This window comes from Anastrepha obliqua, chromosome 3 (genome assembly GCF_027943255.1).
Source record: "Anastrepha obliqua isolate idAnaObli1 chromosome 3, idAnaObli1_1.0, whole genome shotgun sequence".
Classification (NCBI taxonomy): Eukaryota; Metazoa; Arthropoda; class Insecta; order Diptera; family Tephritidae; genus Anastrepha; species Anastrepha obliqua.
This window is the reverse complement of record NC_072894.1, coordinates 144,962,801-144,989,898: the sequence shown is the minus strand read 5'-3', so window position 1 is coordinate 144,989,898 and position 27,098 is coordinate 144,962,801. Positions and strand designations below refer to the sequence as shown.

The following is a 27,098-nucleotide window of genomic DNA, read 5'->3' as shown; positions in this document are numbered from 1 at the left end:
AATGACCTTAACACTGATCCGAAACACATATTGGTTACCAAAGCCTTCGAAGGGAAATTTTGCTCTAATAAATTCTTCATACAAGAAAGTTTACTGTCAAGTAGATGGTTGCCAACATTCCTTGCTAAATACGTACTAAGTAAATAGATGGTATGTCTGGTGGACAATTATATAAACTTTTTACTCATATTGCGTCACGAGCTCTAGAAGCACGAGTACCTTCATTACTTATTTGATTAACATATCAATTTTTACTTTTAATAATAAGTGATTTATTTTTATTTAAAGTTTTTATCTTCTTATTCGATAGCACATTGGTTAGATAAAAATTTGATGGAAAGCATCGTTGAACTTTGGGAGTCAAATATAAAAACTATTTAGTAAGTTTCAATGCATAATGGCAACACTAAAGAAAGAGAATAAGAGAGAAATTCGAAGCTCTCCGGAGAAACTCACAGACTTATTTTCAAGTTCACTCTCACCATATTGTTTGATTAACATTGCACTAACAGTAATTTTTGGTTACTTTTTGATATTTTAGGGGAGTGAAATAAGAGGTGGTTTTTATATTATAGTTATTTTAATAATAATAAGAGCTTTGTCAAAGAAATATTATTTTCCTAACATTTATTAGTTTCATATTAAATTTTATTTATTTATTAATACTACTTTTTTTTCTATTAAATTTTTGTAAACAAAAGCACTGTTTATATATTTTTATAGTCACTGAAAACTCGCCATATATCTGTCATGTAGAAGAGTAAGCAACTATGCACGAACGACTTGATGTCGCTTTTGCGACTAAACTAACAAGTTGGCAAGAACTCTAGAACCATTGAACCAACCCATTTCAATTTACTGCAGACTAGTCTGCGGCAACCAGCAGGCGCCAATCATACGAACAAGCGCGCAAATAAATGGGTGGGCATGCAACGCAACGGGCAATGAAAATCCACAATAATGCCGGCAATAATGGCATAAGTTGCAAAGAGTGTGGGTAGGTCGGGACGCTCTGGCAATTTAGCACAAAGTAGAGTGGGAGCAGACAAAGTAGATAGAGGATAGGTGGATGAATGCCAACCTGAGTTGAACGTGCTCACAAACATTTGCGGAACTGCATTTATAACATTTCAGAAAGGCGCACAAATATACAGAGAGTCGTAGCGAATGCTATAGCAAAAAATGCGAAAGCGCGACGCAAAAGGTAACTAAGAGAAGTCAACGAATTCGTCCAGACACTTGAATCACGCAAACATGAATGTATATACACACACATACAAGTGTATGCTCGTACAACATATGTATATATAAAATGGACAGGCAGGTTCAATGGACAACGGCAGCCCTGCTACATTCAAAGTACACCAGGAGCTATTCGTAAGCTACTTCGTATCTTTTCCTTAATAAGTATAGTAGAATACAGTACATTAAGGGATGGAATATATTAACGAAATTCAGGGTTGGTGTTATTTTATAACACTTTTCAAATTTTGAACGCTGTGCTAATATGACTACTAAGGTTTGGGTGTGAATTCAGTCAAAGGTGAGGTCACTTAAATACAATATTCTAAAGTTTTTAATAGTCGCATAGGCATGCAGATGCTCACATAACCATACGAACATATATGGACTCATATTTAAATGTACACAAATGTGCGTGTAAGAATATGTTGCGTATGTAGTCCCGTACATTCGTAGATGTATGTATGTATATATATGTATGTATGTATTTTGGGTGCATGTATACTTAATTTTAGTAGCACATAACATAATTTGATAATTGTGAGATTCGAATAGTAGTAATAAAATAAAATTCAAAACATTTTTTACTTAGGTGGTAAATTCAAGTAATGCAAGTATACTAGGTAGGTAGGTAGGTAGGTTTGGCAGCCGCATCGCACATAGAGACAACGATGCCACTTAGACCACGGAGTGGGTCCGTTGTGAGCCGCGGGGGCTGGGCTGCAAGTATACTAATGTAATCATTTATTGACAGTTCAATGTGCTTGCGTAGAAGCTTACAAACTTTAATGTCAGATAAAAAATGTTCATCTTTAACGTTTCATTATAAATAATTTTGGTAGTAATATATATGTACATACATATGTTCGGCGACTCAATCAGAAAGATAAGGTATTTTCATTGACGAAAGCTTGCACGGGAAAAAACAAAAAAATTAACGCAGTTTTGTTGAACAACTGCAACCAATCTGAATTGGCAGATTATTAACTGTTTTATTTTGTATGTTTTCTCTTTGTTACGCTCGAAGAAAGTAATCCAACTTAATGTTAGCAATATCTACCTGGAACGAATAGTTGTTAATACGCTACCTACAATATTCTCATCGCTCTTGAGATGATGGCCATTGGAACTCAATTAAAGATCCAAAAATTCAAAAAGCAAGTGATGACAATTTGGTTTGCATTTGTGCAAAAAACTATTCATAATAAGCGAGATTCGTGTAAAATTCTCATATTATATATGTATGTACTTGAAAGCACTGATCTGAGCAAGTTGGTAATATTGCGTTCACATACTTACATATCTACATATATATGAGGATTATCGAATCAGCTTCCGAAAATCAATCTATATGTATTATTAAAGCAAAAATGTAACTTTATTATTTTTTTATGTGCCAAAACATGTGAATATAATGAGGGAATTCATATATCTCTTTGGGGTCCTTTCCACTGATAAGTCTGTAAATGCGTGGGTATCTCTTCACAGCCTCGAAGCTACAGCACCTCCTCTTCCTACAAATCGACTTCTTTGTGCCTCTGTCATCATTCATAATACATATGTACATGTATATACATACATATGTATATAATTCGTGAGTGCAGTTTTGTTGGGAGTTTGGCCGAGCTCCTTCTCCAATTCGTGTGTGCGTTTTCTTGTTATTCCACAAATGGAAGAAATGTATAATTCGTCTATATACATAAATGCTTTTTTGTTTAATATCACGTTTTCTTACTGGCGTTCATATTATTTACCTTTTCCTTTTGATATTTCTCTTCTACTTCACACGGAAGTACTCGAAATATAATCGATTGCTCAGAGTTGAACAACAGAAGTCGTTGTTATGATCTAAGATTATTTCTTAGACCTTGATGAATCCTGGAATTAATTTCTCATATTAAACGAGCTAAGCAGCTATAAACAAACTCGCTTAAGGTCACTGCTGCTTGCTTAATTTGTTGTTGTTTTCCCTTGTAAATATTTCGGTAAGTGAGTGGCGCCGACCTTAACCGAACATAGGAGTGGCGAATTGAAAGCGGCTAATGTACACTGACACAACTACACATTTTGAAATAGCCTTTTCTTGTAACAGAACACTCGGTTGGTTCACTCTCTTTAAGAGTAAAGAGAGAATGCGCATATACAAATACTCTCTTTATATATCGAAGTCACTCTCTATACATATACATGTTTAGCATGTAAAATGCATGTACCATATCTACTGCAATATCAAGAGTCGTTTACCGAACCCGAAGTAGCATTCGAGTTCATCATTTAACCGTATCCACATGTATTTGTATCTCTGCAAAAGACGACTGCATTCGTAATTGGGTTGTATAAGCGTTTAGTATACCACTAGGATGCTCGGCACAAGTTTTTACCGCAGCGTCTCATAGTCTTCATTGATGTGGAGTAGGGCAAAGGGAGTCGTAATTTTTGGTATCAATGACCTTCACCGCGTTGTTGTCGTTGTCGTCGTCACATTTATTGTTGATGGGCTACGGTGCTGTTTGCTTTCGTTATTGGAATGGATATTGGAGCGCACACATACTCTTTACAAACGTAAGTGGTTGTTACCCTTTCTTGGGCAATTGTTTTTGGATAACGCGATTTTTTTGAAAGAACATATTTATTTATATACATATGTATATAGATGTAATGTGCTCACGTATGTAAATACGTGCAAGTGGGCATATGCGGTATTTATAATGCCAGACATGATTGGTATGAATATGTATTTCTACATAATTTTGCTTCAGAGTATCAATGTGTGGACTCACGCATATGGATTCTGGCTCGCAAATAATATGTAAAATTGTATATATAGGAATTCCTCGTTTTACTATATTTACATAGGTTATTGAAGAATAAATTATGATTTATTCGAAACGACACAAATCGGTGGAATGTTCAAAATATATAATTTTTTTCTTAATCAATAATGCAATAAAAAAAAATCTGCAACATATTTTTTAAACTATGACAACACATTATTTAAACTTTTTATAATAAAAAAACCAAATAATTTTTGTACATATGTACTATATGTGTGTATAGTAGTTCTTATCATGAATTTTTATAGAGTAGTTCTTAACGTGCTTATTTGTTTCGCCGAGCTCCTCCTCCTCTTTGTGGAGGGGAATGATGTTGTTCCGCAAATGGAGGAGCAGTTGCAAGTCGATTCCGAACGGCAGGTCTTTTTTATGAGGAGCTTTTTTAAGGCAGAAATACACTCGGAGATTTTCCCATTGGCACTTTGACATTCAACCCCGGGAATCTCAAGAAAATCAAACCGTGCTTTTGATTGCTCTGCAGCCCTTTATAGTTAACTTTTCAGAACAATTTATTATTCTTCGGGCTGTCAAACTAGCTATTCTCAATAAGCTTTATTACTACTTGAGGAGACAAAAAAATTGTGTAGCCACTTAAAGATGTTTTTGTCCATTAAAAATTAAAATTGATAATGAGCACAAATTAAAGTTTAATAAAAATAAAAATATTGTAATATTGCAAAACATATTTTTTGAGAAAAAAACACGACTGAAATCGAAAAAGATGATTAAAAACCAAAAATTTGGAAAACCGGAGTCTGTTCTTGCGAAGGATTTTGAATTAGATAGACACTGATAGGCCCTATAAGTTATTTATGATGGGGTTTGGCAAAGATACATATTTACAATTTTAGTGTGATAGATTCGAAAAATTCTTTTTCAAAACCAAAATCTACACTAATGTACTGGGCTATATTAATACAGTCTTCGAATAAATAACTTGAATGCTACCGTCATTGGTAAATCAAGAAAACGGACTAATTATCGTATGCCAGCTTTTAAGCCGTACTGTTCAAAACACCCTTTATTTACTAATACAATACATGTGTGAGTACGAATATACATATAAATATATCGCTTTTTTTCAAAAGAAAAATTATAATTTAAAAATAAAGTTATATGTATTTGCATACAAAAACATATGAATTGGTTTTACGTTTGTATAAGATACTGGGAACTTTATGCTCAGGAACACTTTTCATTTTGTGGTTTTTATTACTTAACTTAGCGGGAGTTGCGTGTAGATCAAATTGCACACAAGTGAGATGATTGGTATTTGTATGGATATCCTTTCTCAATAACAAAGTCCAAGTAAGACAATCGCGTATTGAAAACTTTTTCAAAAGACAATTCTTTCTTTACTGCATATGTATACACATGTATGTATGTATGTATGTGCGTACTGTAGCTCTATTCCAAGTTGCTCAATAATGCTGCTTAATTCAAAAACTTTTAATATATTGCTCAGGTTTTACTCTCTTCTTAAAAACTAGTGTGCCTTTCTTCGTTGTAGTGGCAGTGCGCATGTGCGAAAATGTTGCTAAATCAAAAAACAAAATACATTACCGTATGCATGTAAGTGTAATGCATTTCTGTCTGCAGCGCCAAGGCTAATGTCCTCATCACAGAATACATATTTACTTGCTATGTATATGTAGTATGTGTATATAGCAAAATCTATGTACATAAATCCTCATGTGTGCATATAGCCACACTATTGCAACGTTGCCGACAGCGATTGCAAGGGTAAGCACCGTACTAGAAAAAGGGCACACAGACTGTCCGCTTCTGCGGCACGAAAACACGTTCTGTTGGTATAAGGGTATACATATTTGCACATGCTCAACCTTACCTACTTTCATGGCACTCGTCTGCGGCTGCCACCCGCCAACTTTGTTAAGCTCATGACATTGGCAGTGGCATTGCTTGTTGCCTTGCAGTCGCATTTCCATTTTCCTATCTGCGCCAACCTTATGCCAGTGTATGTTGTAGTATGTACACGCACCACCCTCGAACAATTGACAGACCGGTTGAAAGCAATGCACCCAATATTTGTAAATATATTTTTTGTGTGCACGTATGTATATATAAACATAAACTTTCGCGCACACTTACATAGTACATGCGGATATACAAATACTTAAATGCATATAGCATGCACATGTGTTTGTGTAGTTGTGTATTCTGCAGCGTTCATGGTCATTGCCATTTTGACGTCTACTCAAAAGTAAAGGCTTTTTTGTACGAATATATATACTCGTATATACAATACTTGTATTTATGTGCAGCCATGTACATTATACATATGGATGTGCAGTGCACAGACAAACACCATCTCGCTGCATCTACAATTTGAATGGCGGATATAGGTAAATAATTCCGTACACTATACATACTATATTAACTATTATTGTACCAACAAAAGGGATAATATAATATTACCGCTATTTAACCACCGAAAATGAATTTTTTTAATGCTTGACGTATGTAGATCAATGCTGATGGGTCGATTTACTAGAAATGTATCCCATGATTGGCATGAATTTATAAAGAGTATGAAATCGCACCTTTAGAACAAAAATACAATAAGTATGAACAGGGCTGTAACTTCTTTGAAATTCCATTACACAAGTTTTCAATACAATTATTTGAATTGTACACCGGTACACCGCCCCGAATATCGGTAAATTCTACAAAATCAGCTGTTAATCAGAGTTGATGTGATTATAGATTTTTTTACATCTGTGTTTTTGACAAAATAGTTTTTTCTTCTTTGTATTTTTTATGTGTACGCTAACCTGAATAAACCTTTCGTTTTTGTTTCGTTATTTTTGCACGCTATTACGCGCATTCCCTTATTTTACTATTTTGCTTGATTATTTACACGAAGGACCATGTCGAGCCATTAGTTCGATACCATCAGCAAAACTTTGAATATATTCATAATCAATCGCCGTAGCCGAATGGGTTGATGTGCGATTGTCTTTCGAAAGTGCATAGGTACGAATCTCCGGGCATGAAACACCAAATGGTAGAAAACGTTTTTTCAAAAAGCAGTTGCTCCTCGGCAGGCAATGACAAACATCCGAGTATATTTCTGCCTTGAAAAACCTCCTCATTTGCTTTTCGGAGGCGGCGTAAAATAGTAGGTCCCTCCATTTGTGAAAAACATCAAAACGCACGCCACAAATTGGAGGAGGAGTTTGCCCGAACCCCAAATAAAGGGTGTAAGCGTCAATTATATACATATTCACGTATGTGTATACCTTCTCTATGTGTATGTATATGCTTAAAAAGTACAGAACAAGATATAGGAGGAAGCTTACCGACGCTGTCATGTACAAGTATAATTGTTTCATTTCACAAATTTATCTAGAAGCATTAGTCACATAAATTTAAACCTGGCTTTGACCAAACATCACTCACCGGCCACAAAAAGTTCTTCATTTTATCTGACGACATACCTATCGACGTATATATTTCACGAAAGTAGTGAGTAAAGGGAGCAAGGGTATGAATATGTCCATGAATGGATATGGATATTGCAACATATGAATTTTCCAAGTAATGCATTAATATACTCGTATATATAAGTATATATGTCTATGTGGAATACTAATGTACCTACGGATGTCTGGATACTCATGCACGATAAGGAAATCTAAGGCAGTGTGAGATATGAATGTAAGTATGGTCGTATTTCAAACAACCAACAATCCTGAAAGTGACTCGGAGGGAAACCTGAAAATAATGGTATTGGAGCAAAGAATGTTATGAGAAATGGAGAAGAAAATGTCGACTATATGCAAACTGTACCAAAAATGTGCATCACAAGTAACAGTGCCTCGTTGTGAATTGAAGCGAAAAGTTATCCAGACATTGGCAGAAAGGGAAATTGTTGAACGAACATTACGAGTGAACGAACCAGCTAACGAAAGCTAAAGGATAAACTTTTTAATGTACCATATTCCTAAGAGCAATTATATGCATACATACGTACATTACTATTGTACATATCTGTACTAACTAAATGCGCTATATATAAGTACATGCCTTTACTGGTATATGTGTGTTTCTATGCAGCCTTGTGAAGCCATTTATATTGCAATTTTCAGCGCAGTATGCGTTAAGGCAGAGAGTTTATTTATATTTGCATACAACTACACTTTCCTAGGACCTACCATTTGTATGAGATCAATAACATGCAGGCAACTAATTGTAGAAGTTCGGCCTTTATTTTTCGATGAGTTGGGGTACTAATATGCTAATGGTAATATTAATACAAAGAAGAAAGTAAAGACATAATTACGGCAACAATAGGGACAGAGGCAGTATGTACTGTTATGTCTATAAGTTAGTTCGTGTTAATGAATATCTAAAAGAGAAAAGTTAGAATCCACAAATACTTTTTTCCTGTTGTGGCAATATTATTCTATTTGTTTTGCTCCCATTTCGGAGAGAAAATATAAATTTTAACAAAACTTTGAAAATAACTTGCAGTTAAGGTGAAATTTATATTTGTCTGATGCAAAATCGTCTGCCCAATTTGAAAGTTGCAAAAAAGATGTTATGTACTTATTAGCAGCAAACTCGTTTTATTTAGTCAAAGGGTTAATAGACGTCAAAAGCGATTTATAAATGAAAATATCGGATGTAGCCGAAAAATGTGCTCAAGCACCGAATGGTAGCCACTGCCAACTCATTCGGCTAAGACATATGTATATCAACATACAAACGTCACGGTGTACAGAACACTAAAGGTGCCACCTTCCGAAAACCGTCACCATTTTTCACGATTTTGACAACCGGTTGGCGTCGTTACTAGAAATAAAATAAAAAAAAACCAGGAAGATAAGTATTCAGTGAACGGCTTGGTAATATTGTATAAGCTTTAGCCCAACCATCAATTCTTGTGAAGACGTTTATTTTTCTAAAATTACTTAGTTAAGACAAGACCATAGGGCCACAAAAACACAGTAACAGAATTTAAGTTTTAGGCTTGAAATATTCTGAAGGCTTTTAATGCACTTACAAGTGTAAATATTCAATGTTAACAGATTCCCAGGTTAATCAGTGTCTTGAAAATATGTACATATATCGCAAATCGCGGGCACAATACAGCAAAGACGTTCACTTTAGACGAACCACAAACACAGCGTCGGGAATTTGATCATCACCCGTTCAAAGGACCTATTATTTTATGTTAGGGAATAACTATGAGATGTGCTGAATTTCGTTTTCTAAGTTTCACAATAATAATTTCATCGCGATGTGGTTCATATAACCGCGTGAAATATATACACATATATATTATATAATTGACGCGTACACACTTTTTTGGGTGTTTGGCTGAGCTCCTTCTCCTATTTGTGGCGTGCGTCTTGATGTTGTTCAACACATAGATGTACCTACAATTTCAAGCCGACTCCGAACGGCAATATTTTTATGAGGAACTTTTTCATGGCATAAATACACCCGGAAGTTTGCGATTGCCTGCCGAGGGGCGACCACTATTAGAAAACGGTTTTTCTTAATTTTGGTGATTCACCGAGATTCGAACCTACGTTCTCTCTGTGAAATCCGAATGGTAGTCACGCACCAACCCATTCGGCTACGGCGGCTGCTTAATAGTTATTATATATCAAGGCGTTTCTTACAAGGTAGTGTAATTAGAGCAACAACAAAATTTTTTAATTTCAGGATGTCATGGTAAAAGAGAGTAGAGGAATGCAAGCAGTTTGCTTTCATACTTAGAACATCAATCGCGGTAAACGTTTAATAACTTATAAGTATACTTGAAAATAATAGGCGAAAAATTGCTAAATTTGCACCGGTAAGTCGAATTTTATGTATTGTACATTATTTATATTTACCTTCTTTTAACTGATTAACAACAGTATAAGTTTATACTCGCATAACATCTAACTCTTATAAATTATGCCTGAATCGGAATCGGCTTGGAAGAGCGTACTCACCGAGGCAAAACAACAACTATTATCTCTCGCTGATGCGCACGAAGTAATGCAAGGATGTGGTACATTTTTAAAGAAGGTGTAAAAGCCTTGGGTTAAACGGTTAGCAAATCAAATTTTCAAGCTACCTGCAAAAACAAATGCAGTGAAACAGGATATAACATAGTTCACTATAGCCGGGCATAATAACAACACGTATGGTCGCCTGCTTGGACTTCATCAATTCTTTTTTCGGTTCTTTAATAATACTTTTGGATGAAATTTTTAAGAACTAAAGAATTACTATAAAAAACATTTCGGACCTTACCAATAATTATAATTATGTAAATTATAATCAGCATGTAAACAAAAAAAATAGGTAGGTATTGAAACAAAACATTGAAACAGTGAAATCTAAATGTAATTTTAACTAAAAATGAAAATAAATTTCAATTTGGTTCGTTGCGCTAGTTTTCAATAATCGTTTCTAGTGGTACCGTCGTGTAGACCATCTGTAATTGCTGCCACGACAATAGATAAATTTAAATTTTTATGAAAATAGTTTAAAAACGCTATTTAATAATGACAAATGTAAAGTTTTGCTTCTTCTTCATCTCAATTGGCGCGATAACTGCTTACTCGATTTTGGCGAAGTTTAACAACTGCTACCACCAGGTGGTACCGCATCGAATACTTTCAGAGCCAGTCGCTGGATCTGTATTCGCTGCGCTATGTCTATGTCGTCGTAAAGCTCATACAGCTCATCGTTCCATCGCCTGCAATATTCGCCATCGCCAACGTGTAAAGGTCCAAAAATCTTCCGCAGAATTTTTCTCTCAAGCACTCCAGTCGACGCTTTATCAGTTGTTGCCATCGTCCACGCTTCTGCGACATACGTTAAGACGGGCATGATGAGAGCCGTGTAGAGTGTTAGTTTTGTTCGTCGAGAGAGGTCTTTACTACTTAATTACCTTCTTAGTTCAAACTGGCACTCGTTGGCAAGAGAGATTCTACGTTGGATTTAGAGGCTGACATTGTTATCGGTGTAAATGCTGCTTCCTAAATCACACGGTAGCGATTCACTTTGTCTGAAACCACGTTTGGCTCCGAGAGGTCTTTCGACGCATTCTGACGGCGCTGCTGGTATTGAGCAACGTCGTCTTACATAGCCGTATTAGTTTTGCGGGGATACCAAATTCAAACATCACGGCAAATATGGTACGTAACTTCTTTTCATACTGTCGAATGCAGCTTTGAAGTCGACGAAAATGATCTCCTTTCGTGGGTATTTTCCAAGACTTGGCGTATTGTAAATATCTGGTCGATGGTGGACTTTCCAGGTCTAAAGCCACACTGATAAGGTCCAATCTGTTGGTTGATGGTGGGCTTCAGGGTAAAGTATTGCTAATATTCCTTGTCATGTCGGTCTCCTTGCCGCGGAGATGAGGCTTAAGTGGTGAGTTAACCCCATGCTATGGAGATTAACTTACCACGAACTAAGAGGGCAGCTCCATATAGGAATTCGGTATCCACTCATCCGCGGAATGGCGGAATTGGTGGCCACCCAAGTACTATGTGGAGAGTACCGTACCGACAACCTGGCAGGAGGTATAAAATGCATTTTATTACAATGTAGAGGCTAACAATGGATCTCTCTGCACGAGGTAACCCATTTTCGGGAAATGCTCCCGTCGAGCAATCGACGGCTCGGGCATCGGATGTGCAGGCCCGAACCCCACACTCCCCTATGACCGGAACTGACACCCAGGGTTCCGGAGGAAGCGCACTACTAGTGGTGAAACATGGCACATTGGCTATGCCAATGAAGAGCCGAGTGAGTGTGAGCGATATACCGTCGTCGAAACGATCTGAAGCAACTGAGCAAGTTGTGGAGGATGTAGAGATGGCGGACAATCTGTCAGTAGACTCAGACGGATCTCTGGTACCGAGTAAGTCTTTGACAACGCTTAAACCTGGTGCGAATCAGGTAAGTACCGGTAAAAAGACTGAAGTTATTGGATAGTCGAACGCGGGTGTTGGTCTAACCGCAAGGCAGATCAAACGAAGAAGACAGAAGGCGAGGCAAGCCGAAGCATTAGCTAAGGCAAGGACTCAAGCTCCGTCAACTTCGACACCTGTAACGGAAACGGAAAAGCGTGGCAGAACAGAGGATTCCTCTGTAGCGCTGCGCTCTTCCGGGAACGAAACGGGGTCTGTGCCAACGACCGGGAAGAGGAGAAAGGAAAGAAAGAAGAGGAAAGTCGAGAGATGGAATTCGGAAATGTTTGTATCCTCGACCCAATCCAAGGCAGACAAACCTTCGCCTGACAAGGCAAAGGCTAAGAGACCTCAAATGTCGAATGACACTCTTCCGTCAACGTCTGGCGAATCATTCGCGAGAATGGCAGCAAAGGCAATGACGGTGGAGATACATACCGACAAACAAGACGGTCTACTGTCCAAAGGGCAATAAGACTATCTTCACAGCTATCTTTGGAAAGCTATCAGTGAGTCGAAAGACACGCCGACTTTCGAGGGGAAAAGCGTGGTGGACGGCATCGTAAAGGTGAACTGTTCCAATGCTTTTTCCCGAGAATGGCTGGAAAAAGCGATAGCAAAGATTCCAGCCTGCGAAAACAGCAAGTTCATTCTTGTTGAGAGTAGCAAAGAAAGTCTGGTACGAGCGAGTGTCTGGATTCCGGGTCCTTCCTGTAATTCAGCAGAACTCCTCACACCCATCCGTGCTCAGAACAAAGATCTTGACACCACTCTCTAGAGAGTATACTCGTGCACCAGGCAGAAATCCGCTACCACTTCGCAGGCGAGTTCCCACCTAGTACTGGGTATCGGTCTTGGGTCCCTCAAGGTTCTTAAGTCGAAGTACGGGTGCCGTCCTCACCTACATCTGGGGCGAATCCATTTCCGTGTCCAGGTTAAGGTGGAGGACAAAGCGTAAATATACTCAGTCTCATGACTGAAGAAATATTTACACAGATAAATCTGCAGCATAGCGTCTACTGCTCTCTTGTGCCGTAGGCATGCAAAACTACAAACAAACCCACACATAATACTAATACAAGAACAATGGGTATGTCACAAGCGTATCTGTGGTCTAGGTGCTATGTCGTGGGGACAAATAATTCATTGTGAAGGGAATGTGAGACATGTACATGCTCGCGGTATTATCATGCCGAGGTTGATCGAACACACGATGTTAAAAGAGCTATGCTCCGGAAATATCGTTGCCGCAAAAATAAAGTACTTGAAAAGTGGGAACAGTGTCGAAGCTATCATAGTTTCGGCCTAAAAACCCTACGACTCTTTACAGCCACCTCCTTCGAGGGAGCTAAGAGAAGTGGTCAAGTATTCAGAATCTAATAATTTGGGGCTAATAGTGGGTTGTGATGCAAATTCACAGAACATTGTGTGGGGAAGCAGCAAATGCAACCCCAGAGGTCTCAAGTTACTGGATTTTATCCTGTCATCCGATTTGGTCATTCAAAACACTGGTAACAAACCAACTTTTGTGACCAGAAGGAGACAAGAGGTCATTGATTTAACACTTACCAATAGGTCAGTTGGAAATCAAATCAACCGATGGCGAGTTTTGGAAGAGGACTCTCTTTCTGATCATCGTCTTATCGAATTCCGACTGGGAATTCACACAATATCAATACCTTCTGGTAGGAATCCTCGAAAAGTGGACTGGGACAGGTATGGCGAGCTTGTAACAGAGCGATTACCTAACCTGAAAAAACTCAAATCAGCAGAAATGATTGAAGATGCTACTAAGAAATTAGAAGGTACTTTAATCAATTGCTTTGAGGTACTGTGCCCACTCAGGCAAAGCAGACAGGGGAAAGCGGTTCCTTGGTGGAACCCTGAACTGTCGAAGCTTCGTGTACGGTTCAGGAAACTTCTTAATAAGGCCTTGAAGACCAAAACAGAAGAGGACTGGGCTAATCATCGACTTACACAGAGAGAATATAAGAAAAAAGTACGGAAAGCCAAACTTGAATCCTATAAAAATTTCTGCAGTAACGTCGAAGAAATGAGGGAAACAGCGAGACTTTGTAAGGTCGTTCATTTAGACCGCAGAGTAAGGCTGGATTCCATTCGCAAACCTGATGGTTCCTACACCATTTCCAAATCGGAAACGAAACCCATTTTCCGGGTAGTAGAACTCTCTCTGAAGTAGAGAGTGCCATGAACAATAACGGTAGCAACGGTGGAACCTCTAGGTACAGCTGGTATATTACTAGTCCGATAGTGACAAGGGAATCGATAAGGTTTTCCTTGTCTTCCTTTGAGAACTTTAAGTCCCCTGGACCTGGTGGAATATATCCAGCAATGCTTAAAAAAGGAGGAGACAGGCTGATTGAGGCCCTGAAAAGGATCTTCACAGCCTGTCTTGCATTTGGTTATATACCATCCCAATGGCGACGCGTAAGAGTAGTATTTAGTCCGAAACCAGGAAAGTTTTAGACCAATCTGTTTGACATCGTTCATGTTGAAAAGTCTGGAACGAGTGGTGGGGAAATATATTCGAGTGAGGGTATTGTCGAGAAGTCCACTTAGTAGAAATCAACACGCTTACCAGAGTGGAAAATCATGTGAATCAGCCTTACACGATCTTGTTATCAAGACTGAAGCCGGAAGCTGACGAATACACAATGGGCGTGTTCGTGGACATTAGGGGGGTTTTTGAAAATGTCACTTTCGGCTCGATATGTTCTTCTGCCGAACGACACGGAGTTAATCAAACCATTATAAAATGGATATATTCCATGCTATCTGAGAGGCTGTTAACCGCTGGTAGGAGCAGTGACGAACAAATCACAGTCAGGGCCAAGCAAGGATGTCCCCAAGGGGGAGATGCAGGAACTCGGTTTCCACGTCCAAGCATATGCGGACGACGTCTGTGCGCTAACATCGGATAAATCCTTAAGGAGGCTTTGCACGAAAGTGCAGAGGATTCTTGACAAAATCGATGACTGGTGCATGAGACAAGGTCTTTCCGTTAATCGGAACAAGAGAACCATAGTCTTGTTTACGAGAAAACGGAAATTGGATGGACTCAGTCTTCTAACACTGAAAGGTGTGACACTTGGTCTCTCCAACGAAGTTAATTATCTAGGAGTAATCTTGGATAAGAAGCTGACTTGGGAGACACACGTATCACTGAAGGTGAAGATTTTTCAGCAATGCCGTAGAGCCTTTGGCAAAACCTGGGCTCTGAAACCCACTGTGGTCCTATGGATATACACAGCACTTATCAGACCAATCATCACTTACACTTCTGTGGTCTGGTGGCGACGGAGCATGGTTAAGTCCACAATCCGGGAACTATACATTCTGCAAAGAAGTGTATGTTTATGCATCACGGGTGCCATGAGTACAACCTCTGGTGATGCCCTAAATGCTATGATTGATTTGCTCCCCCTGGATCTTAAGATTCAACAGGAAGCAATAAAAGCAATGTGTAGACTCCATAAATATGGTTTCTGGCACGAAGATGGAACTTCGGGACACAGAAAAATCTTTAAGTTGCTGTCGCAGCAGTATCCACTGTTTTTGGCACCTAAAGATGACCTGATACCCACAGTTTCATTTGGAAGGAAATTTGATGTCAGATTTAAATTGCGTGAGCAATGGAGCAATCCAGAATGCATGCAGGGAGGTTTGACGGATATTTTCTTTACCGATGGGTCCAAGAATGAAATAGGGTCTGGAGCCGGATGGTACTTAAACGATAGTAATAAGTATCACTATGCTATGGGGTGAATGGCAACTGTTTTCCAAACAGAAGTTTTCGCCATCCTAAAAGTAGCCGAATGGATAACCGAGAGGAGAAGGAGCGGGAAACAGATTGGAGTCTTCAGTGACAGTCAGGCTGCATTGAAGGCCCTGAAGAACGCAAAGCAAACCTCAAAGATTGTTCAAGAATGTAAGAAGAAGCTTAATTCTGTCGCAAGGCAAAACAGGATTGTACTTATATGGGTTCCGGGACACTCCGGTGTTCAAGGGAACGAAATTGCCGACGAATTGGCCAACCGTGGATCAGCGGTGTCCCCACAGGGGCCAGAGCCAATAATCGGAATCAGTTCCGCAGGAATCAAGAATTGGATCAGCGATTATGTAGCGAATCTATATAAATAGCGATGGTCCGGTCAGGAACGCTGCAGAACTGCAAAGTGTTTTGTGACAAGTCCGAACAGAAAACTGTCAAACTTTCTACTAAAACTTAGAAGGAAAGATATTCGGTTGATGGTCGGTATCATTACAGGACACAACCCTGTCATGCTTGGAGGAGGCGAATAGCACTGAGCACTTTCTCTGTAAGTGTCCTGCCTTTGCTAGAGCAAGGCTACGAGTATTGGGTTCCGATGTCATGAGAATGAGTAATATTCGTTCTCTAGAACTGGAGGATATTTACAGATTTGCCAAAGAATCTTGAAAATTCTCACAGGGCTAACTATCTCTATCTCTGTCCCCATTCTTTCCTATCTCTTTCTCTGATACTTTTCTCCTTCCCTCCTTGATTATCTACCCCCTTTCCAGAGCTTTAAATACAATGGGCTCTTTAGCCTGAGTGTTTTAGGAGCCACCAAATCTCCTGGTTCTCCTTGGCTCGACCTTTTCAAATTCAATTGCTAATATTATATTAATAAAATAAATAATAATTATAGATAAGTGAACTATATGCATTTGTTGGTTTTTGGCTTTGGTTTATTATAAAATGAAAAATTTTAACTGATAACGCGAATGTGTTGTGTAAAAATACGTATGTAAAAATAAAAAAAGGGCAACATTGTGTCGATACAACCAAACACAAACCCGCACAAGCCGATGAATTGTGTAAATATGTAACCAAACGAAAGCAGCAGTTTGCTACGAGCTCAAGGTTTGCTCAATTTGGTTTATCTTACGGGCAATGGACCGGGACTACGGTGACTGTGGGCACCATTAGCCAGCTTGCCGCCACATACACACATACCAATATACAAATTGTAACTTTCAAAACAAGAAAGGGCTGCCATAAGATATGTAAAATACCTACAAAAAATTGTATCTCACTGAATTTTCATAAACTTGTAATATCGTAACTTTATATTGGGAAGGGAGCTGATGTCAGACTTACTTTTATTATACAATATAATATTTTTATTATGGTTACAACAAAACTAACCCTTTGGGTTGCATCCTGCTTGTGATTTAGCGAATACACAAACCGTTAAGAATATTCTTTCAATGCACTTTCAATTTGGCAATACCGCACTCAACTGACATCTATTATCCAGCTATTCTTTATGCAGCTGTCATTCTATAGCTGCCATATTGGATTTTTTTATAATAGCAGAACGTCACCACACGTCGATAACATTACAAATTTGTGAAGTATATGTGTAACTTCAAATAAAAGTGGTTTACAAAGCGCCGCAAAGTATTACTATTTTATTGTTAGCGTCTTAGAAACCTTGTTTTTAAGCTTCATATAACAAATATTTTTTTAGTTCAGCAAATTTGCTATAATGGGATTAACCATATCTAGTTTGCTGACACGTCTGTTTGGCAAGAGACAAATGCGTATTTTGATGGGTAAGTTCTAGTTTTTCTATCGTGAATACACAAGCATACGTATAGTTTTTCTTTCTATATTATTTTTGGTACGCTGGTATGGGCGTTTTTAATTATTTCTTTTTATACATTGAAGAAATTTAATTCTCTTGAATTGCAACCTATTTGGCGTACAAGGTATTACAATTTGTAACATTACTTTTTATTTTCAGTTGGTTTAGATGCTGCTGGCAAAACTACTATTCTTTATAAACTAAAGCTCGGAGAGATCGTAACGACCATTCCAACAATTGGTTTTAACGTTGAGACTGTTGAATATAAAAATATTTGCTTCACTGTTTGGGATGTAGGTGGTCAGGATAAAATTCGGCCTTTATGGCGCCACTACTTTCAAAATACACAAGGTCTCATATTTGTTGTGGACTCAAATGATCGGGACCGGATAAATGAAGCTGAGAAAGAACTACAAAATATGGTTCGTTTTTTTCATTTTAGCATAGTTTCTGTGTAAATTTATGTAAATTCTAATTAAAGTTGCAAGAAGACGAATTACGCGATGCTGTACTGTTGGTATTTGCCAATAAGCAAGATTTACCAAATGCAATGAGTGCCGCAGAATTAACCGACAAACTGAGACTTAATCAGCTACGAAATCGTCATGTAAGTCCTACCTCAATTCAGGGTTAGATAATAGATTAAATGAATCTATCGCAGCATTTAGGCCATTTATAAAATTGTTAGTGTTAAATTGTTGCTTAAAATAACGTTTTAATTTTCAGTGGTATATTCAGGCTGCGTGCGCCACACAGGACAATGGGCTTTATGAAGGACTTGATTGGCTGTCAGCGGAATTGGCTAAGAAATGATAAAGAAGCGCTTCATTCCGATCTTTGCAACAATAACGTGGTTTCAGCTTTTAAGGGCTAAAGCGAAAAAGTTGTGTTGCAATTTATTCTTAAAATTTTTATAAATATATAACAAATTTGTTAGACTGTAAACATATTCAATAATAAAATACATTCGCTTCACTCTAAATTAAAGGATGTGCATGTAGTTTAGAACTGTACCGTTAAGTGAATCCCCATTAATTTAGCCACTTTGCATTGGACTCTTCCAAAAATTCAAAGATTTAGAATTATTTTTATTTTGGCTTTTCGGTTTATTTTCCCGTGCATCTTAGCTGTAGATTTTAGTCTTTAAAAAATGTCCAGAATACACATTAGCCACTTTTTTGTAAAATTTAATTTGGGCTGTCTGCTTTTAAATCAATTAATGGAAAATTATAGTTATTTCTCATAACATCAGATGGAGGATGGAAATTTAATACAAACATACAAAAAAGTTGACGCGATTTTATCCGATCTCCACAATATTTATGTCTGAGGTGAGGAGTAATACTCGTACGTATACAAAATTTTGCTAAATTTTTATTAAGTCTTATCGAGATATATTTACCCAAAAGTGCGTATTTTAAAAACGTTTTTACGTCGTATTTATGTTTTTAGGTTCATCACTTGTATCAAATAGGAGTTATTTTGCCTCGTTTATAACAGAGATGTCACATTTTTTTATTTTTCGAAAATTACCGTAATATGCACTTGTATAAAAGGGTTTTTGGAATTCCGGGCTGGTTGGTTGGTTGGTTAAAGTGGTGATTCATCCAGAATCCAACTAGAGCTTCCGCTCCGTTTTGTTGCCACATTTTCGTTACCAACTTGTTTACCAATTATTTACACCATGACTATATCCAGTCTGTGCGGTTCAGGAACCTTACCAGGTTGTTGACATCTAAGCCAGACAACTTGTCAAGACTCTAGAACAGCGGTTTGCCCAGGGTTAACATTCTGTCCTTCCATAGGGCAGGGCATTCACAGAGGAAATTGAAGATTGTTTCCTTTCTCTCCGGTTGTTTGCAACTGTGACAGTAGAAAAAAGGGTATGTTATGCACATACATATGTGGTTTGGGGAATAAGTTCATAGCGTTTTTATATTTTCCTTTATTTCACAACGATTGTTTTGCTAGAACTTTTTCTGGTCTAGAAAACTATGTTTGGAAACCTGGGTGCCTCACGACCTCAACGAAAAAACAAAGAAAGTCGCCTTTAAATTTCTTCTCACCATCTCGCTCGCCATCGAGCAACACGCGGTCATAAACAGCGCTTTTTGTACCGAATCGTCACAAGGGAGATGAAAAAAGGGGCCTATACATCAATACGAAGCAAAGAAAGGAGTGGGTGGCTCCAGGAGATACGCCAAAGCCGAGAGTCAAGCCGGATCTACATCCAAAGAAGCACTCCCAAGAGCTCGAATGGGAGGTTTTTCAGCCGTATTCTCCGGACCGTGCACCGCTCGATTACCACTTTTGCCGCTCCCTGTCAAACCATATGAAGGGCGTTACCTTCGATAACAAAGAGGCCCTTAGAAATAGGCTCAACAACTGCTTCGACACCAGACCAGGCGATTTTTAGCGGAGCATTCCCATGGCAGCCGGTTCTACGTTACCGGAATGACTAGGGTTTTTCCCGACCAAGGACTGCCGCCCCAGTATACTAGCCCTGTCTAGTGTATCGTATATCACCCCACCCCTTACGTCACAGGAGCAAACTCCCGCAGCAATCCTGCTCCAAATGCTTCTCCTCAGGGCTGGAGTCGAATCCAACCCTGGGCCAGAAGTACTCTACTGCTGCGTCTGCCCCAAACGGCTTCACCCGAACTCCACCTCGGTTAGGTGTAATAAGTGCAACGGGTGGAGCTACCTTAAGACCTGTTCAGGCCTTAAGTCGCACAGGGAGTGGTCCACACGGTATGCGGCCACGTGTTGCTCCCGGCAGCAGGCGTCTGATGCCTCCACGGCTACTACACCCCCTGATAGGCCGGCACTACCAACCGCCACCACAACCCACACCTCCACGGTGAGGAGCCTATCGGAGCAACACAACTCCCCTTCAACCCCTCCCCTCCCTTCCTGCTCCAACCCCAGTGCGGGGACAAACCAGCAGCTCCTGGTCCCCCGTGCAGTCTGCTCCGTGTGTCAAACCGTAATACCTCGGAATCTGGTATCAGTCCAGTGCAATTCCTGCAATGGCTGGTGCCATTTTCGGAGATGTTCCGGCCAGCGCACCACCCGTGAGTGGACAACTGCCTACGTTGCCCCCTGCTGCAGAGCTCTGCACCCACAACCGCCCTCGGAGGCACGGCCACAACACACAGTGGATTGCGCAGTAGGTCCAACGTAGACAACCCCAAGCGTCCCTCACCCCTCGGATTACACAGACCTCACCGAGAAGCTTTAAGCTTCTCCAGTTTAACTGCAACGGACTTACGACTAAGGTCGACGAGATAGTTGACTTTATGAGCCGGCACAGTATTAAAATAGCTGCGGTCCAAGAAACAAAGTGGCACGCTAGGTCATCTCTGATCACCAGGGATGGCTATAACGTGCACAGACACGATCGCGAGCGAGACAATGGTGGTGGCCTAGCGTTTATAGTCCACCACACAGTGCAGTATCGTCTCATCGATGAAGGAATCGACGGCAGGGACAGCACCTTAGAATGTCAAGGCATAGCTGTCCGGTCAGGCGATTCCGAGCTCGAAATATTAAACATATATATACCCCCTGTCATCTGCTGCCCGGCAGGATATCACCCTGATATAGGTGCGTTCATCAGAGGTGAAAACCGATTGGTTGTAGGTGACTTTAATGCGCATCACGATCTTTGGCATTCAAGCCTGTCAAATGATCGTAGGGGACAGCAATTGGCAGAGCAGATAGACGACTCGACATTCAGCACTGTGAATGACGACGCCCCCACCAGGGTAGTGGGCAATTGCAGCAGCTCGCCTGACCTAACAATAGCTAGCGCGGGTCTGATAAATAGCATAACGTGGCGACCTATGCTATCGCTTGCATCAGACCACTTGCCCATTATCGTCTCGATTGAGAGACCTGCCGACTTCGTTTCCGCGAATTACCGGTCCTATTTTAACTTTAAAAAAGCTAATTGGGCCGGCTTCACGGAATTCACCGAGGACACCTTCGCCGCTCTTCCCATCCCCACTGATGTGCGCGTAGGCGAACGCGCATTCCGCAAGGTGCTCACAACTGCGGCGGCTCGCTTCATCCCCGCTGGAAGTTATAAGGACATCCGTCCTCATTTCCCAGCCGAAGCAGCCAGTTTAGCAAACGAGCGTGACCACCTACGCCAGGCCGATCCCGGGGATCCCCGCATAAGGAATCTCAATTTGGAGATCCGGCAACTGGTAAATCAACATAAGCGGATCAAATGGGTTGAGCACCTGAAGACCTGCAACCTCACCTCTGGGGTGAGTAAGCTCTGGTCCACCGTTAGGTCCCTGTCGAACCGGACGAAGCACAACGACAAGGTGGCTATCACCTTCAACGGTTGAACTTCGTCGGACCCGAAGAGATGCGCGAGCTATTTTAGCCGGCTTTTCATACTGCATCCTCCGGGCGACAGAACCAAACGTCGTGTTACCAGAAGGCTGCACAAACTGACGAACGACAGTGCGCCACTTATTTTCTCCGGTGATGAGGTTTAGGGGGCCATCAATAAGTCGAAATCATCGAAAGCCATTGGCCCCGACGGATTAAACGCGCTGATGCTGAAGCACCTGGGACCCCTGGGAGTAGGATTCCTCACAAGGGTCTTCAATTTGTCCCTGGCCACTCTCATCATCCCTGATAAGTGGAAAGCAGGGAGAGTGGTCCCACTACTGAAACCTGGGAAACCTGCCAACCAAGGGGAGTCTTATCGGCCGATAACTCTCCCAGTAGTGAAGACACTTGAAGCCCTCCTACTCCCACTCTACACGACACACCTGGCCCCAGCCCCACATCAGCACGGATTCCGACGAGTACACAGCACCACCACTGCACTCACCGCCATAAACGCCCAGATAAATCGCGGGCTTAACCAAAACCGCCCCTGCGAGAGGACTGTCCTAGTAGCGTTGGACCTAAAGAAGGCTTTCGATACAGTCAGCCATTCCACGCTACTAGATGATATTCATCAGTCGACACTCCCGCCAGGTCTGAAGAGGTGGTCCGCGAACTACCTGAGCGGTCGGCACTCGTCAGTGATTTTTCGAGATCAAATATCAAAGCAGAGGAAGATTAAGCAAGGTGTACCGCAGGGTGGTGTCCTTTTTCCCTTGCTTTTTAACTTCTACATCTCGAAGCTCCCCCAACCACCAGCGGGAGTTTCCCTGATCTCATACGCTGACGACTGCACGATAATGGCGTCGGGCAATGACATCGATGGCCTGTGATCCAAAGTGAACAACTACCTCACCGACCTTTCTCGCTTTTTCACTGCGAGGAATCTCCAACTTTCCCCCACCAAGTCCACGGCGACCCTCTTTACCACCTGGACAAAGGAGGTCAAGCTGCCCCTTAAGGTAAAAGTCGATGATACACCAATTCCGACGGTAAATAACCCCAAAATTTTGGATGTAACCTTTGACAGCTTGCTCTCCTTCTCTGCGCACACAACCGCTATTGCCACTAAAGTCCAAAATCGCAACAAGGCCCTCAAATCGCTTGCCGGCAGCACTTGGGCAATTGGTCGGCCGGTTCTGAACTATGCTGCGCCTGTCTGGTCGTAGTGGATAAAGCTACATGCATGTCAAAATACTACCATTCGGACAGCGACCGGTTGCCTCCTGATGTCCTCCATTCAACACCTGCATAACGAGCCACAAATGCTCACAGTAATGGAGCATAACAAACTGCTCAGCAAGCTGTTCCTGCTTGGATGTTACCGCAGGTTTCACCCCTGCAGACACCTGCTTGAGCCTGAGCCGCCTCCAAGGCACGTCAGGAGACACCTTTTAGACTACGCTGACGAAATCCAGGACAAAACTGACCACAATAGACAGTTCAAAAACGACATCCACCGCGAGACCGTCACCACCTTCATGAACTCCCGTCCTGTGAATGCCGTAATCGGAGTCCAACCACCACCTATTGCAGACGAAGAGCTCCAGCTCCAACTGACCGCAATATACAGTTCAAAAACGATATCCACCGGGAGACCGTCACCACCTTCATGAACTCCCGTCCTGTGAATGTCGTAATCGGAGTCCAACCACCACCTATTGCAGACGAAGAGCTCCAGCTTCCCCGTGAGACTCGTGTAACATTGGCACAATTACGTTCTGGATACTGTAGCAGGTTAAACTCCTACATATCCAGAATCGACCCCGACATACCAAACACATGTCCGGCATGTGAAGGTACCCCGCACGACACTAACCACCTCTTCACATGCCCCCTCAAACCGACTCATCTAATCCCCCTCTCCCTCTGGACCCAACCTGTCGAAACAGCACCTATTGCAGACGAAGAGCTCCAGCTTCCCCGTGAGACTCGTGTAACATTGGCACAATTACGTTCTGGATACTGTAGCAGGTTAAACTCCTACATATCCAGAATCGACCCCGACATACCAAACACATGTCCCTCTGGACCCAACCTGTCGAAACAGCATGTTTCCTGGGCCTACCCTTAGATGAGCTAGACGAAGACGACCGATATACTTACACTGACAGGGCTACCTATGCTGTTAAAACAACAAACAACAACAACATTTTTAGCGGAGCGGCAGCAATAAATTAGTCGAGAGGTAGGAAGAGGTTATAAACAGCAACGGCGAATATTTAATTGATTATTGTTTTTTGTTTAAATAAGAGTCTTCGGTAAAAACGCTACGAACTTATTTCCCAAACCACATACATATATACCTATATATGTACATAGTATATTCGCGCCTACAGTCATTTTGGGTGTTTTACCGAGCTCCTTCTATTAGTGCTTGCGTCTTGATGCCTTTCCACAATTGGTGGGGCCTACAGTTTTAAGTCGACTCCGAACCGGAGATACTTGTTTATAAAGAGGATTACCATTGTCTGCCCAGGAGTGGCCGCATTAGCATTAAAGGTTTTCTGTGCACCACGCACCCACTCATTCGGCTACAATGGCGCCCAAACTATATTTTTTCTTACACTATAGTTCGACCTAAATATAGGGTGATCAATTAAGAGGAGTTTTTTTTCATTTGCGTTTTTTTTTTTACAGATCGCGCGCGAGTTGTGGCAAACTGTCATCGTGGATTTGTTGAACAGCGTTTGGCATTTCATCATGGAAAGACTCACACCGCAACAACGTCTACAAATTGTTCTACTGTATTATGAAAATCATCGTTCTGTGACAAGCCACTTGCCATACAGCTCGTGAAACAATGACTTTATTGAGAAGTCATTTCGGAGAGCAGCTGATTTCACGTTTAGGACCTGTGAGTTGGCCACCAAGATCTTGTGATATCACACCTTTGGGTCCAAGGTCTATGCTGATAAACCAGCTACGATTGAAGCTCTGGAAGCCAACATTACGCGTGTTATTCACGACATACCAGTCGAAATGCCCGAACGAGTGATTGAAAATTGGACCTTCAGAATGGACCACCTTAAGCGTAGTTGCGGCCAACATATGAATGAAGTCATATTCAAAAAGTAAATGTCAAAGAATGTCCTTTCAAATGATAAATAAAGGTTTTGAACATAATTTACATTTTTTTTTTTTTTAACTATTGAAAAAAGCACCTCATGATTGATCACCCTATACCTGCCAAGTCAAATGTACTAAATAGATATATAAAGGTACATAAGTAAATAATTCTACACGCAACGATACATTAAAAGGTAATGAAAATAATTTTCCCATTTATTTCATTAACTTTTTCCGAATTTAAATGAATTTTAAATTCACGCTCGGTTTATATTTATATTAATTACAATAATACGTGTTGCACGGGTCATCTGAATATCTGGTTCAGGCTGAATTTGAAACCCGCCACTTAAAAAAAATACCCCCAATGCAAATAATGATGGCAAAACGGAAACGATTTGTGGACATTTGGAATGTATGTTGCTTCATTGGGGAAGGTGCCTTCATTTAGCTGGTTGATGCCCTCATAAGAACAGACGATGACACCACCACCATTCAAGAGATGCAAATGGGAAGAATACCATTGGGCTTTGCGATGGTAGAAGCAATGGAGGCGATGAAAAATGTCACACTCCTGCAAAAAGAATAGACGCTGCCTACGATCACCTGTGCGGCCACTTTGCGACCGGGTCATGTGAAAATGCCCAGCTTCTTTGTTGCAACCTTATTTATATTTGTTTACATTCTTATTGAAATTTTGACAATCAAAGACCAAATTGCAGAAAAAATACATGCAAATGTTGTTGCTGCTCTTATTCGTCTTGCCTTTTCCATTTATTTTAAATTGGTTTTGGTTTGCAAATCATTATTACCTTCGTGCCGACCAGTATAGAAATTAATATGGTATATTTGTGTCGAGTTATAGGACGTTTTGCTTCGGAGTTGCTTTTGTGTGCCTGCGCCTCCGGACATGTTTACTCTTTTGGCATCAAACATCATTTATACATCATCAAGTAACATACCCATTGACAACATTCGGTCAACCTCGAATACATTGAACTAATAATTAAAGCATTATTCTGTTTATGGAATTTTAATGAATCAATGATTTTTTACGCCCTTAGATTTTATAATTAAATATGTTAAATATTAAACCTTAAACACCTTAAATTTAATGATAACGATGTGCGTTTTGAAAAATACACACATAAATAACAACATAAAATCTGCTTAAAGCTGGAATAATTACTAAATGTATTCCTGCATTCTTTTTTATCATTTCCATTGAATTAATTTATGTATTATATATTTTTGTAAATATTGCGTACTTAAATGATTAAACCATACTTCGATTTGTAACCATTAAATATTTATATTTAAATTGTTTATGTACATTTATATATATATTATGGATTTACTACTAAATTTTTGTAAATGGTTCCTTACTATTCTCCTGAGGAAAACAATTAATAAAAGGGATTTTTAAATGAAGTCAATTTTAAAATATTTTTAATAAAAAACAAAATTTATGCGACTTATTAGAGAATACTAAGAAAAGAATATACGAATTCTGAACTTTTTTGTACTTTTTATACAAGTAAGTCTTCACCCCGGAGGAGTGTCGAAAAAGTTTTAGATGCACAATAAGTTGTTATTTGAGATTTATTTTACTAATGCCTTAAATTATGATTGCGCCTCGAGCACACATGGACGGAATAGTTTACAGCATCATATACTGGTTTAACACGAGTACTTTCTTAAGTCACAATAATTCTTTTCAATTTACGGATACACAGATTATCTTATGTTAATAACAAAAACCATTCTTTACCAAAATAAAAGCATTTAATAGTTATGATACCTGTAATAGAGGGTATACATTATAAAGACACATGCATAAAGATATATGCAATAATTAAAAAACAAATTATGGAAGAACAAACTCGGCTTCATTATATTTTACTTTCCAATAATTTGAAGAAAAAATACAAATTTAGCGAACGTGAATTTCTTTTTGCATATACCCA

At 40.0% G+C, this 27,098-nt stretch overlaps 1 protein-coding gene and 1 long non-coding RNA gene across 2 annotated transcripts; both read left to right on the top strand.

The window, feature by feature from the left end:
• Positions 1-3,529: 3,529 nt before the first annotated feature.
• On the top strand, positions 3,530-10,427 carry LOC129242439 (uncharacterized). The gene is made up of 3 exons (XR_008582184.1): positions 3,530-3,804; positions 9,774-9,906; positions 9,971-10,427. It is a non-coding gene; the product is annotated as an uncharacterized LOC129242439 (long non-coding RNA).
• A 6,939-nt stretch (positions 10,428-17,366) lies between these two features.
• On the top strand, positions 17,367-18,645 carry LOC129242488 (ADP-ribosylation factor 2). The gene is made up of 4 exons (XM_054879150.1): positions 17,367-17,623; positions 17,815-18,077; positions 18,137-18,262; positions 18,382-18,645. Exons 1-4 carry the CDS (start codon positions 17,557-17,559, stop codon positions 18,466-18,468), a joined length of 543 nt encoding a protein of 180 aa, XP_054735125.1. The 5' UTR covers positions 17,367-17,556; the 3' UTR covers positions 18,469-18,645.
• The last annotated feature ends 8,453 nt before the right edge of the window (positions 18,646-27,098 follow it).